This window comes from Hoplias malabaricus, chromosome 4 (genome assembly GCF_029633855.1).
Source record: "Hoplias malabaricus isolate fHopMal1 chromosome 4, fHopMal1.hap1, whole genome shotgun sequence".
Lineage (NCBI taxonomy): Eukaryota > Metazoa > Chordata > Actinopteri > Characiformes > Erythrinidae > Hoplias > Hoplias malabaricus.
The window spans coordinates 55,303,371-55,317,211 of NC_089803.1; the positions used below are offsets into that span (position 1 = coordinate 55,303,371).

Here is a 13,841-nt window from a genome sequence, read left to right on the forward strand (position 1 = left end):
ATAAATTAATTAATTTATAGATTGTCTTTTTTCAAAAGACATGATCAAATCTTCGGGCAGATGACTTGACAGAGAATGTTTCTAAACAAATATTATATTAAAAAAACAATTTGTAGATTCTTGTCCCAAAATATGTTTCAAATATTAAAAGTTTATGTTTTTTCTTACTATTAAGGATCTTACTACTGGGGATTAATACCAAATATATTTTGTAAGATGTGCATTTCTTCTTAGGTTTTTAGCCAATTATGGCAAAAGGGAAATATATTTGGACTCATATGAACTTAAATATGAGTGGAATGGCAAGCAAGTTGGGCTGTCCAGACCTGAAAGGCTTCTAACCATTAGGGAGGTATGTTTCACCTGCTTCATTCTGCAAAATTGTATCAATAGAATATAGCATAATTTACACTGTATTGACTATCTATAATATGCAATATCTAATTGCATATATATAAAAGCAATGGCCATTATAGTTTATCCTGTACAACTGTCAACACAACACAATGCTATGAGGGCTGTGCAAGTTCCTGGTACCTTTGTTTTGCTATCTACACTGAGAGAACAATGTGTACCGAAAACCATACATACAATAAAATTTTGCTTTTGGAAGCTACCAAGAAAGAAAATGAATTTTCTTTGAAACATAACAAGGCATCACAATAAATGGAACATGCATCGACACATGCGAGGCTATAAGATTAGGTACACCATAATTTCTGAAAAAATAATGATATGTAAAATGTAAAATGCTTATAGTCCAAGTTAAAATATAAAACTATTTGTTGTACAAATATAACTCATTGGAAATTTTCAAAGTGGTGCAAGTGAATAAGTTCTATTTAACACAATAGAATGGGTTTGTTATCTGTAAACTATTCAAATTATATGAATTGGATCGAACAGTTGGGTTTTGGCCCCAGTAATGTTAAAAAACTACACTAAATTTTATGCTACACAATGGTACCAGAACCTAGACAGAGGTTCACAAGGCATTTTAAGTTCTGTGAAGAAGGCCTTTGCTTCAGCACCTTCTGGTTGACTGCACATTGACAGTGCAACTCTAAATTGCTGTTACAAAGAATTGTTGACATCATGACTTCCTATCTTATAGCACCACCTACTGCAGTGTATCCTCATGTATTTCTTCACTGTCAACCATACCATCATGAACAAGCAGCTTGATACTTAAGTTCTTTAAAAGATTATTCACAGGTTGTAAATAACAGAAAAGTGATCCACAAGATTTAGGCTTGCCATAATTGTAGTCACCATTTTGTCAGTCTCAATGTCAACTTATCTAGAAATACAGACCTAGGGTCTCACTGTTCAGTATCTAGAGCTTATGGCACTGCTGATTTTCAGATTTTGATAGGAATAAACATGATGTATTTCCTTGGCCTAACACCGTGTCTTTGGTTTTGTTTGTTTTTCAAAAGAGCTTGAAAGGCACATCTTGAAACCCCAGTCTGTTTTGAAATCTTTGCCTGGGAGGAACCTTGTTGATGCAGTTTCACTACCTTTTACTTTGTTGCTGTGCTCAGTCTTGCCATGGTGTATGATGTGACATGAAACTGTTCTATATCCTCACCTTTGTAGCAGAGTTTGGCTGTTCCTCACCCTTAAGCCTCATACACAACTGTTTCTGCTTATATATTGTCACTGTCCAAACAAAAACATGCTTATTGTTGTTCATGTTTCTCTTACTATATATTTGAACACAGCAGCTGTCCCTCACATTCTCAAAATGGCTGTCTGAGACAAAATAGTGCTTCAGACCTAACTGGAGATGACTGCACTAATACACAAATAGGCTTAGAAGTTTTAAAAAGCCTGAGAGACCTGTTCTTACAAAACAATCAAACATCTGTTTAAAAGTGGATTACTTTAATCCCAGTATGCCATTGTAAGAAATGATAAATGGTCGATGCATAACATCATCATTATCATCTTCTTTGCCACTTAATCCTTTTCAGGGTTACAGTGTGATGCATAACCTAAATTTCTAAGAATTCTATAACAGGGATTCAGCACATACAGGGCACTTTAATTGAGTTTTTTTAGTGTATACAATCATAATAATATGCAACAATAATATTTAGGTACCCTGGTCATTTTAGATAGGAAATCAAATGCCTGAACTTGGGATCTAGATATATCCCCTGGTTTGTGCCACTGATAGTGTAAATAGATAGTGTCTACTGAAACCTTTGAGAAAAACAGACTAGGCCCAGAGGGTTCAAGAAACTTAAAGAAACCTAAAGCAGGACGAGCTGCCAGCAAGTTCACAACTACCACCGTTTCCTCAAACTCTCAGAGGGCGGATTGGACTCTGGCCACAAATAGAAATCAGCCTATCAGCTGCGTATATTAAGTGCTATTGCGCAAATATTATTGAACGTTTACACTGTATGGGGTTTGACCTTAAAAACTGTGAAATAAAGCACCGTATTCCAACCGTGGTTTCATTAATATTACTAAGTATTTCAGAAAGCATTAATACAGATCTTCTTATTATCAGCTTGTTTCAGCAGAGACCTGACTCATGGGGCTGTATCCCAAATGGCTCTTTAAGCCTTATAGTGCACTGCACAGGTCATGAAATATACAACCACGTTTTGATAGACAGTCGTGCAGCTAATGGTTCAAGATAAATTACCTTAGCTTACAAAATGCAATGTTAAGCCGTTATTCATTGACCTACATAGTGCACTATTGGGACGAGGCAGCCATTTGCCACAGCATTCTGTCACTGAAGGTGAGAATTTGAAGAGAAGTTTACAGGAGTGAGAATCACTCCAGAGTAGCCATTGGCTTTCTGTTACAGAGCAACACCCACTAAACAACACACACGCACACACATAGAGTTGTTTCTATTCAGTATGGGAACATGGATCTGAAGTCTGAGTTACTGAAGTCCATCTGGTACGCGTTCACGTCGCTGGAAGCTGAGCACAGCGGCAAAGTGTCCAAATCACAACTAAAGGTAAGGGAACCTTTATTTTGGTCGAATATTTGAGGATGATTAATCGACTAAACGTCAAGCGGTGGCGATTTGGGTTATGTCAGTTCGCTTAAAATGTACGAAAAAATACAGCTACTTTCAATTTATATAACACATATGTAAATAAAACACATTGTGCCAACACTGTTCTTAACATAGCGACAGAAAATGCGTTGCGGAAATATACTTCATTCATGTGGAACCACTGAGAGTACAATGTATCTTTTAGTCTCCACTTTTGAAAGTATGCATTGTATATTTAAAAAAAAAACTAGCCTATCTAGCCAAGCTGGTTAGCACTTGTTGTGAAAGTGTACCCTCAGGGCGTATTTTACATCCTCTGTCATAAACAGCAGTGTGACATAAACATTTCAATACCACCGAAGTTATTAGTGTTTAAGATATCCAACGTGACCATATCCTGCATTTTTGGAAAAGAACTATGTAGAAAATCTTCCAGAATTCTCTTAGTAATCAGTACATTCAGACAGTAATATATAATAATAATTTTTATAAACTAATGAAAGACAAAAAATTAAAATAAATAAATAAAAGAATGAGTAACTGTATTGCTATAAAATGCTTAATTCATGTTGGACTTAATTGATGCTGTAAATTCAAACCAACTGATATCAAAGCGGGACACTATGTAAGCAATAGGAATACAGATTAATACACAAATATATACAAAACTTGGATTATTTTAGAAATATTACACTGCACATTAGATCTGTAATTTTCTTTTTATAGTTGTAATAGTTTATTTTGTAAAGGATATATTGTTTAGTTAAAGAGTTTGGGCTGTTTTAAAGTGTTGACATATTACAGTCTCTTTACTTGTATCTCTGCAAGGCCTCAAGTTAAAACATGTCCCACTTGGCCAATGGGTTAATTTGGCAACAGCAGGTAGGCGTCCAGACTTGCTGTTTGCAAGACAAAATCATACCTGCTTTGGAAAGGAATTCTATACATTCTTAGGAAGATAAACTACAAAGTATAGCTAGAAGGGCCTTACGACTAAACATTTTAAGAAAACTTTTATTGACAACAATATTAAGAGGTTAAATGTGAATGTGTGAAAAATGTTATGTTCTCTGTGTTCTCCAGTGTGATTAAATATAGATATAATCTTTTCTTGAGAAAGTGAAAAAAAGAGCACAAGAAACATGCACAAGAACTGTCAGCAGAGACTAATTTTAAATTATTCCCCAGTACACTACAAAAAAATCATCTTTTAGAATCATCTGATATTTACTCACCTTCCCCCATAATTTTAAACAGCAGAGAGCCGATCAGCTATATTGGCCTTTGTGGTGCAGGCTTGTGCTGCTAAATAAATAAATAAAATACATTTTCGATTAGGAAGTGTGCAGTCAGTGGGTTGTTTTCATTTTTATACATAAATATGAATATACAAAGTTCAGACCATGGTTAAAAAAAAGTCAAGCAAACTTAGTTGTTATATTTACATTGTCTTTAACCAGATAGACAAGTGTGTCTTCTTAGATTTAGCGTTTTATTTTTAACACATCTGTGAAAATGTGGCACTTTGTATTTTGTTCACGAACTCTTTCTATTTCTTTTTTTAAATATGAATCATAGGTGCTCTCCCACAATCTATACACAGCTCTTAACATCCCCCATGATGCATTGGCCTTGGAGGAGCACTTTCAAGACAACGACAATGGGCCAGTGTCCAGTAACGGCTACATGCCATACCTCAACCAGTACATTCTGGCAAAGGTAGTGTTATACAGAATTGTGAACCTGTGTGTGAATATACCAGAAGTGGTGTTATACTATATATATAACAAAATGTGATGCTGTACAGATGTAAATACATAATAAATATTGCATTGTGTTTGTATACGTGCTCTGTTGTATTTTTATCATAAATGTCTGGTTGGGTGCAAAAATGGCTATTCATTTTGGTTGTTGTTGTTTATTCACATTACCTGTTTATGAACAATTTCATAAGTGCATCAACTCATTTTTTATTATTTTGACCTTGATTTACCTATATTTGTCTTTTCTTCAAATTCTGACCTCCAGGCCACTGAGGGTACATTCAACAAGGAGACGTTTGATGACCTGTGCTGGATGATGACTGCTAAGAAGAACTTAAAGCCTAGTGTCTCACAGGGTCTGTGTTCACAGAGAGACTGCTTTAAACTCTTCTGCCTTTTTAATCTACTATCTGAGGACTATTACCCGCTTGTCATCATTCTACCTGAGGTTTGTTTGTGTGGTTGGGTGTGAGAAAGAGAAAGGTTACCAGTGAAGGTCAGAGATAAAACAGTAGCTGGGAGATATCAGCTATTCTGTTCAGTTATGTATAAGAGCAGAATTGATGCTGAATCATTGCTTTTCTAAAAGTGTAGTGTTATACTCAGGGTAACTCAATGCCCAAGACATTCTTTCATTGACATTAGGATACTAAGTTAGCTTTATTTTAGAAAACATAATGTTAATGTAGATAAAGATATAATGCATAAATATGGGACAGTGAGGCCTGAAGTCTGAAGTATGTAATTCAACAGCAGTACTAGAAAAATAGTTGAAGGGAAGCAAAATTTTATGTACAGTCATAAGACTTCCTGATGATTACCCATGAACAATAGATTTTGATCTACCACAATTTCAGTGTGTGTTGCAATTTGCTGGTCTTGTGTTTTTTAGTGTCAATATCTGCACCTAAATAATTTGGCTTACTAATAACAGATGGAAATGCATAAGAATTATGTTCCACATGTCTTTATAGAATCCCACTTTTGCATCTTCTCGAATGTTCAACTTTCATTCATTGATGTCTCATTTATAAATCACCTCATTATCCTTAGCTGGAGTACCTACTGAAGAAGATGTCCACAGCAATGGGCCAGGAGTGGGATGGGAAGCTTCTAGAGTGTCTGCTGACCAAGGAGCCCTATCTGCAGGATGGCCTGTCTGTGTGGACATTCCTGGAGCAGCTGAGTGCTGGACAACTCATGCGGGTGGACAGCAAGGAGGCCTTCAGCCTGGCCTTGGATGAAATTTTTATGGAGATGTATCAAAATGTGCTGAAGAAGGTGAAATATATTTAGATGCATACTACGATTATGGCCACAGTTGGCCAGCAGGCCAGTGAGATTTGTTTTTAAGGGTTTTTTGTTGTTGTTACTGTTGTTTTATTTTTTATTTTAATTTAACACTGTAGTCCTGAACACATTGCTGAGATATGTATGAGCAAGTGCTGCCAATATAGGTTATAGTAATACAAAACAGTTACATTTAGCATAGTGTCTCATTTAGGTAGAAAGATTCCCTTGCCAAATCCTGTTGGCCATAATTTTTTTTTTTTTTTTTGTACTTTTTAAAGATAAATTGCCCCTGCAGTGTAGCTGCAACTTCCAGATATGTGAGACATTTTTTTTCTTACTGTTTTCCCACACTTTTATTATCTCTGTCTCAGGGATACATGCAGAAGAAGGGGCATGTACGTAGGAACTGGCAGGAGCGCTGGTTCATGTTGAAACCTGGAATCATGGTTTACTATGTCAACGAGGATCAGAAAGAAAAGAAAGGAGAGCTGCAGCTGGATGGAAGCTGTACTGTAGAGGTGGGTTGTGTGGGAATCCAGCAAGATCATTTCATGGAAAATCATTTGGGTTTCTTTAAATGCTAATAAAACTGAACCTTACTGTTACCAATATTGCTTAAAAGGCAAATGTATATTAACCACATTACTTGTGTTGTGTAACTGTCAGATTATCCCTGATAAGGAAGGAAAGCGTTGTTTGTTCTGTGTGAAGACTCCAGGCAGGACATATGAGATGAGTGCTTCAGACCTGAAACTGAGGCTAGAGTGGATGCAAGGTAAGAAGGATCTACATTTGTAATTATGAACTGATGTTGCTGTTAACTGAGTAGTTCACAATAGACAAGATCAGTATATTTTCTCTGATAGTTGACCTTTAATTTGTGCTGTGGATTGTATTGGTATGTTGAACTCCTGTGTGTGTTCCTCAGCTATACAGACAGCACTCAGGCTGCAGGCAGAAGGCAAGAGCTCACTGCATCAAGAGCTGAAGCTGCGCAGAAGAGAGTTGCGGAAGTGCAGTGAGAGCAGCAGCCAGAAAGGCACAAGCAGGCAAAACAGCCAGAATGGCAGCCAGAGCGAACAGAGGGTCAGCCAGAGTGAACAGAGCAGCAGCCAGAGTGCACAGAGCGAACAGGGCAGCAGCCAGAGTGCACAGAGCGAACAGAGTGGCAGCCAGAGTGAACAGAGAGGCAGCCTGAGTGCACAGAGTCAACAGAGCAGCAGCCAGGGTGTCCAGAGCCAACAGAGCATCCAGAGTGAGCCACCAGCTGAGACTGAGCAGCCTGGCTCTGATACTCATGAAGAGCTGGAGATCAATGAGCCTGACCTAGAGATCATTAACATCATCCAGGTATGAAGACATCTAATAACTCTTTAAGAAATCAACATGAAATCTCAGTCATATTTAAAATTGCATTAAAAAGAAGATTTCTAAACAAAATGCACACAGAAATATTTCCTACACTTATTTGTTATTATTGCTTATTTTATATTTATAATATAAAATATTATTTGGGAACATTTACTATTCAATAATGGTAAAATAGGTTAAAAAATATATAACAAGGGACGGCACAGTGGTGCAGCAGGTAGTGTTGCAATCACACAGCTCCAGGGACCTGGAGGTTGTGGGTTCGAGTCCCGCTCCAGGTGACTGTCTGTGAGGAGTTTGGTGTGTTCTCCTTGTGTCTGTGTGGTTTTCCTCTGGGTGCTCCGGTTTCTTCCCACGGTCCAAAAACACACACTGGCAGGTGGGTTGGTGACTCAAAAGTGTCCGTAGGTGTGAGTAAGCGTGTATTGCCCTGTAAAGGACTGGCACCCAATGATTCCAGGTAGGCTCCTGAATTGGATAAAGGGTTACAGACAATGAATGAATATATAGCAAGCTCTGTTTGAAAATCCTATTTTTTCTAAATGAATGGATTGTTACTGTCATGTGTATTGTACATCCCTATTCTAATTGTATGGATGTCTTAGGAACATCTGGAAAAGGAGATGCAACACAGAGTGGAGGAGGCACAGCAGCAAGAAATGCTGAAGGAAAGGCATCAAGAGTTGGAGAGACAGCTAAAAGAGGCTAACACAGTAAGATAAGACTCAAAAATACTTTCTTGCCCTGACCTTAATTTTTATAATCTTACTTTTTATTATTGACTTTTTCCTCTTTCTGTGAATACTGCTTAAACGTGATAAGTGTTGACCAAAGATTTGCATTGATCTTTTCATTCATCTGCTCTTAATATAGATTACAAATCCTGTGTTTGAAATTGATTGTTTTTATTCAGGCCAGAGAGGGCATGGCGGCTGAGCTGGCTAAAATGGAAAAGGAGTTACAGCAGCAGAAGAAGAGAATTCAGGAGCTGGAGCTCACTCAGCAGAAACTGGAGGAGGTGCTCAACTTGCAGATTCAGTCTCGATTAGAGGAGGAGAAAGCCAGACATGAGCTGGAAAGGTCAGCTACTGAGACACACACAGATTTTACAACTACAACCCTGGGTTTAGGATCAAGAGAAATTGTGACAGTTTTTAGAAATTAGGTCATTACAATGTTATCTTTAAGAAAATATTGATTGATTTTGGTTACTGAAGTTAAAGGCTTTGCTGAGCTATACTCATTCAAAAGAATGAAATTACTTGCTTATGTATGTGTGTATATGTGTGTGTGTATTTGTGTGTCACAGGCAACTGGAGGAGGAGCAGAAAAAGTTGAATGATTTGTTGCATCTCCAAAAAAACTTGGAGACTTCTGCTCCTGCAGAAAAAAGCCAGAACGAATTAAGAAAGTTTCAAAAGGATGAGGAGCTCAAACCTCATTCCCTCTTCTCCTCTTCATCTTCATCCACTTCATCTTTGCCTCATAGTCAACCCAGCAAACCTCAGCCAACCACTCACTTAACGCATCCCTCTACAGGAACAGCTGAGACCTATCTGTATAACCTGGAGGTACAGAAAAGTGAATAAAGAAAGAACATTTTAAAAAAGCAAGTAGAAAATGTCTGTGATTGTTTGTCCTTCCAGCATTTTTACTTTGTCTCTTTTTTTTTTTCTTTGCAGGAAATGTCAGACAAACATTCAAAAGCTAAGTATATGAGGCAGTGGAATGTCCAACTGAATCGTCTTATGAAGCCCATCACACCAGCAGGTAACAAACACACTTGCAGAGAATGTTATTTAAAGTTACATTCTTTAACCCACTATTATTATTATTATTTGGATTGTTTCAATTTTGTACAGCGAGGTAGACTTGTGTAAATCTATCACTGGAAATCTGTAATGTTAATGTCTGGGAGATATTAGGTAGCATGTGAATAGGCAAGTTTTGAAGATAATGAGTTGGAAGAAAAATTAACAAATGTAAAGATCTGAGCAGCTTTGATCCAGGATAGTTTTGTGCCTCTGAATTGATGCAATTCTGTAAATACTGAGTATATTCCAATATCAAGTCTTGATCCGATACTTTCATTTTATTAGATAATACAGTTGCACAGTGCAAACTTTAGGTATGTTGGATTGATTTTAATAAATGTAATGTAGATGCTTGACAAATAAATAGCTTTGCAGCACTGTAAGAAAAATATTCTGCATCCAAACTGTTGCTAAATGTTTTTACTTTTTTTTTTTTTAAAAAATAACAAAGTAAAGAAACGCTTGTATGACTTCCACTTAGGGCAGCATTGCAGTAGTAAAACGAAAGTATTCAAAAGGGGTAACATAACCCAAAAACAAATTTGAAGTGTTGTTGGACTGGTTTTGTTCTCCAATTTTAAATACCTCCACACTAAAGACACACATTGCGCCTTCAGTTTACAAGATTTAAAACATATTATTGGGCTTAGGTTGTGCTCAGTTCAACGGATTCCAATATGTTAAAAAATGCCTTGATTTATAGTTGACAACCACCATGTTAGTGTCACTTCAGAATGATCCAAAACCAAAGCTCTGTGGTGGTCCAGACCATTGGAAGATCAAGGTGAAATGGGAAAAAACTGTATCGATAGGCTACAGACCATAGTCCTAGAACTACAAAGTGCTCCTGTATGTTCAGTGGAGCTGAGAGGATCATCAAGGTGTGTAGAAAAACGGAGATGGTCATAGAATTATGGCTGATTGGTGTATAGAACTGTATGTCTTCACTGACATGAATGTTTTAAATATGGTGGATTTCTTATCCTTAAAAATCTCAATGAGATCCAATCCTGTACCCTGTAATACCTTATGCTGCAAAATCTTCTAATGTTAAAAGTTTTCCTGACAATAGAATTGGATGATATTCCTACTATATTTAGTAATAGGCTGAATAGTCCAACAGCAATCTTATAATGAATTGTATTAGACACTTTTGGATAATATAACCACCATATATTGCATCATGTTTGTTAAAAATTATTAGAATGTATTTGCTGTCTTGTCTGTTTAGATAAGATTGAGCGTATGCCCGTGAAGACCAACTGCCCCAAACGCGGCCAGGCCCTCACCAGCACAGAGTTCATCACCAAGTACCAGTCAACCTCTACGCAGGAAACAGAACTTTCTGACAGCCAAACACCAAACAGAGAAGAGGAGGTGTATGCCCAGGAGTCACTCACTGTGTCTGAGGAGGAGGTGGAGGAATAACAGATGAGGACAAGTTAATTAGAAAAAAGTCATACATAAATGCATTTAATTATTCTTTGTTTGTAGCAGGCTTTGCTTGTCCTGCAACTCAATGGAAAACAGCCCATAATATATCAAGGTAGAAAAAAATGTTTATAAGCTTAAAACACTTTTTCTCTATTTAAGTACCCTCAGTTTAACTAATACGTTCCCTCTATTAATTATTCATTCATTCATTTATTGTCTGTAACCACTTATCAAGTTCAGGGCCGAGGTGGGTCCAGAGCCTACCCAGAACCCACAACCTCCAGGGCCCTGGAGCTGTGTGACTGTGACACTACTTGCTGCGCCCTCTATTAATTCATACTTTCAAAATAAAATATAGGTCAGTCCACTTAATAAAATGGAATTATTACAGGAGCATATGTTTAAATTCAGAGATCAGTTTAGTAAATTGAGAGAACAAGTTTTTTTTAAATCAAGGAAAGTGTTAAATAACTATGGTATATTTTAAACATCACAGGTTATTCTACCTTGACATATTTGGGTCTCTGTAAAATATAGAGATGATAAAGCAAAGCATGAATTTAAACATCCCAATATGTGGTATATTTGTATATAATTATATTCTTAATAATATATAATTCTATGCAAGCTGCACATTTCCTGTTTCATTGTTTACAGGCGCCACTAGCCAGGCTTAATATAGCTTTAGCTGGACAGGCCAAACTGATACAGCAGAGTCTGTCAGCAGTGCAAAATAAATGCTGGAATGTTTATGGTCTTTTATCCTTCCATTACAGCTGCTTTGACAAGCGTATTCTTGTGATTTTAAACTCCAGTAATTGCTATTCTTGTGACGCCTCTATAATTCCCTGAAACTCCAGTAGAGGAGGCACTTGTTCTAGGATTAGATATAACATGAGCCGAAAATATCTCTAGTAAATGTTCTCACAAAACCACCACATATTCAACGCCTCTGTGCTTCTTTACCTTCTTAATTTCCTCATTTGCCTTTCTGTTTGAGTTTAAGTGGAATTCCTTTTTTTTCTTCTTCAAAATAAATGGTTAAAATGCATCCTCAAGTAAAGGTATTGTTAAATATTCATAAATTTGTATATAAAACTGTTCAAATTAAGACTATAAAAATAAGAAGCTACAGAAAACTACAAAATTAATTAGTAACTTATAAAACTTTATTGGAACTTCAGCAGAGGAGATGACATTTGATAAGTTCTGTTCTTCTGCTTTTGTATCCTTTGGGTCTAACATGAAAACATAACAGTTCTAGAGTAAAAAATGGCCCAGTCATAGAAAAGCACCAATGAAATCAACTCCAAATTGACTTAACATGAATAATTAAAATACTAAAAAGTAGAAGAATTTAAAATAAATATCATATATCAAACCATATTGAATGAATCTAATTACATCTCAAATATTGGATTCTGCAGAATGTACGTAGAAAAACAATGAAATTCCATCCTAAGCTAGTAACACTTTATAAATTAAGTTACTTTGTCACTTGTTTCTTTAAAAGACTCAACCAAGTAAAATAGTGGCAGCCAGGGTTGTGTAGTTGGTGTGAATGACATTTTAAACTTTATGAGCCCATGAGAACTCTGTTGGCTTCTTTGTGCTGCTGATAATGTTTTGCATCACAAGTGCCAATTCAAACCATTCCAGAAACAGGGATGCCCCTCTTTAGTGCTAAGTAGTTAAAATAATCGTGAAGGCTATATTTGGCTGTGTGGAGGCTGGCCAGTAAGTGGGGCTCAGTGTTTTTGGCTGGGAGACATCACTGTGGAGAAGATGAATGATGTCTTTCTTTGTTGGTTTTGGGTTGTAATCAATAGACTGACTGTAAATGATCTTTGAGAAGTAGCCACCGCTGTGATTTTTCCAAAGTGGGATCTTTTCCGTTCTGGATTGGAACCTATCTATCTATATGCCTACAGACTGTGTGGTATTGTATACAATATATATTCATAGACACTTGGAATCTCCACAACATTTGCTTGGTCTGTTGTAACTGTTATTCTTAACAAATGATAGTTCACTTTTTTGTGCCTGGAAACTATAAGAATGCTGTGGAAGATGTATTACCCTTGTCTAACTCAGCATTAGCACCAGCCTTCACCATGAAACAATTTTGTGGCTTTGTAGCTCAAACATACAAACCTGGAAAGACCATGTGCCAGTTTAAATCCAGTTTAGTGCCTTGAGTTACAAAAGCTTTATCCGGGAAAACCACGCTGTGCCCAGGAATACCAGAGTATCTGTCCTGTTGTGCACTTCTTCAGCATTGGAAAAGTGGTATTACAGGTCTTAATGCTGTGTTCTGTAATTAATGCCAGTATGCATTGTGCAGTGGGTACAGTATTGCTGTATTGTAACACATGAATAAGCAGCTGCCCCCTTTTAAAGGGAAAATATCATGGGAAAACTTTTTTAAGAAAAAGAGACTGATGTAGTTATTGTTAAAGTTCCAAAATGTACAGTTTAAGCTAATTGTGAATAAATAGTTTCTCTGATGTAAGGAATAAAGAACATTTACATATATCTACATGTGTAACCCCAATTACTCATACTATAGTATTTCTGCATGATGACAGTACATGGCACCCAAGCAGAATAGAAGCCATTTACTTTGAGGAACAAAAGCTTGTGAGCATTGTTATGGATCCATCTTGAAATACTGAAACAGTGTACATGACATCTTACAGATACAGATAAAATGCTTAAAATTGCTGTACATGTTTTTTAATCCAGTACAATATTTGTAAAATTCAGGGACTGAACCACCACTCACTAGTTCTCTGATCTGTTTGTACACAGGATAAAGGTCCAGTGTTTATATGCAGCCCTGGCTCAGTAAATGTTGAAACAAAGTGACTCACCAAAACACTATTCCAGGCAATCAGTTTGTGCATGGGACCATGGACTCCCATCTGCTTGCCCTGATGCTCTCCACTGTCATCGGTTTCAAGTCTTACTCCAGCACTGTGTATAAGTCTCTGTTACAGGTAAAATGAAGACCTGCCTTGTATCTACACTCATTGTCCATTTTATCCACTCCACTGACCATACAGGAGCACTTTGTAGTTCAACAACTACAGACTGTGGTCCACCTGTTTCTCTGCATACTTTTCTATCCCCATTTCA

General features: G+C 36.9%; 1 protein-coding gene across 1 annotated transcript; it reads left to right on the plus strand.

Moving 5' to 3' along the window:
• Positions 1-2,633: 2,633 nt before the first annotated feature.
• def6c (DEF6 guanine nucleotide exchange factor c) lies at positions 2,634-13,202 on the plus strand. The gene is made up of 12 exons (XM_066669272.1): positions 2,634-2,986; positions 4,607-4,747; positions 5,057-5,239; positions 5,845-6,072; positions 6,456-6,602; positions 6,751-6,859; positions 7,013-7,434; positions 8,061-8,168; positions 8,369-8,535; positions 8,765-9,026; positions 9,138-9,225; positions 10,501-13,202. The coding sequence occupies exons 1-12, from the start codon at positions 2,891-2,893 to the stop codon at positions 10,695-10,697; spliced, it is 2,148 nt and encodes a 715-aa protein (XP_066525369.1). The 5' UTR covers positions 2,634-2,890; the 3' UTR covers positions 10,698-13,202.
• The last annotated feature ends 639 nt before the right edge of the window (positions 13,203-13,841 follow it).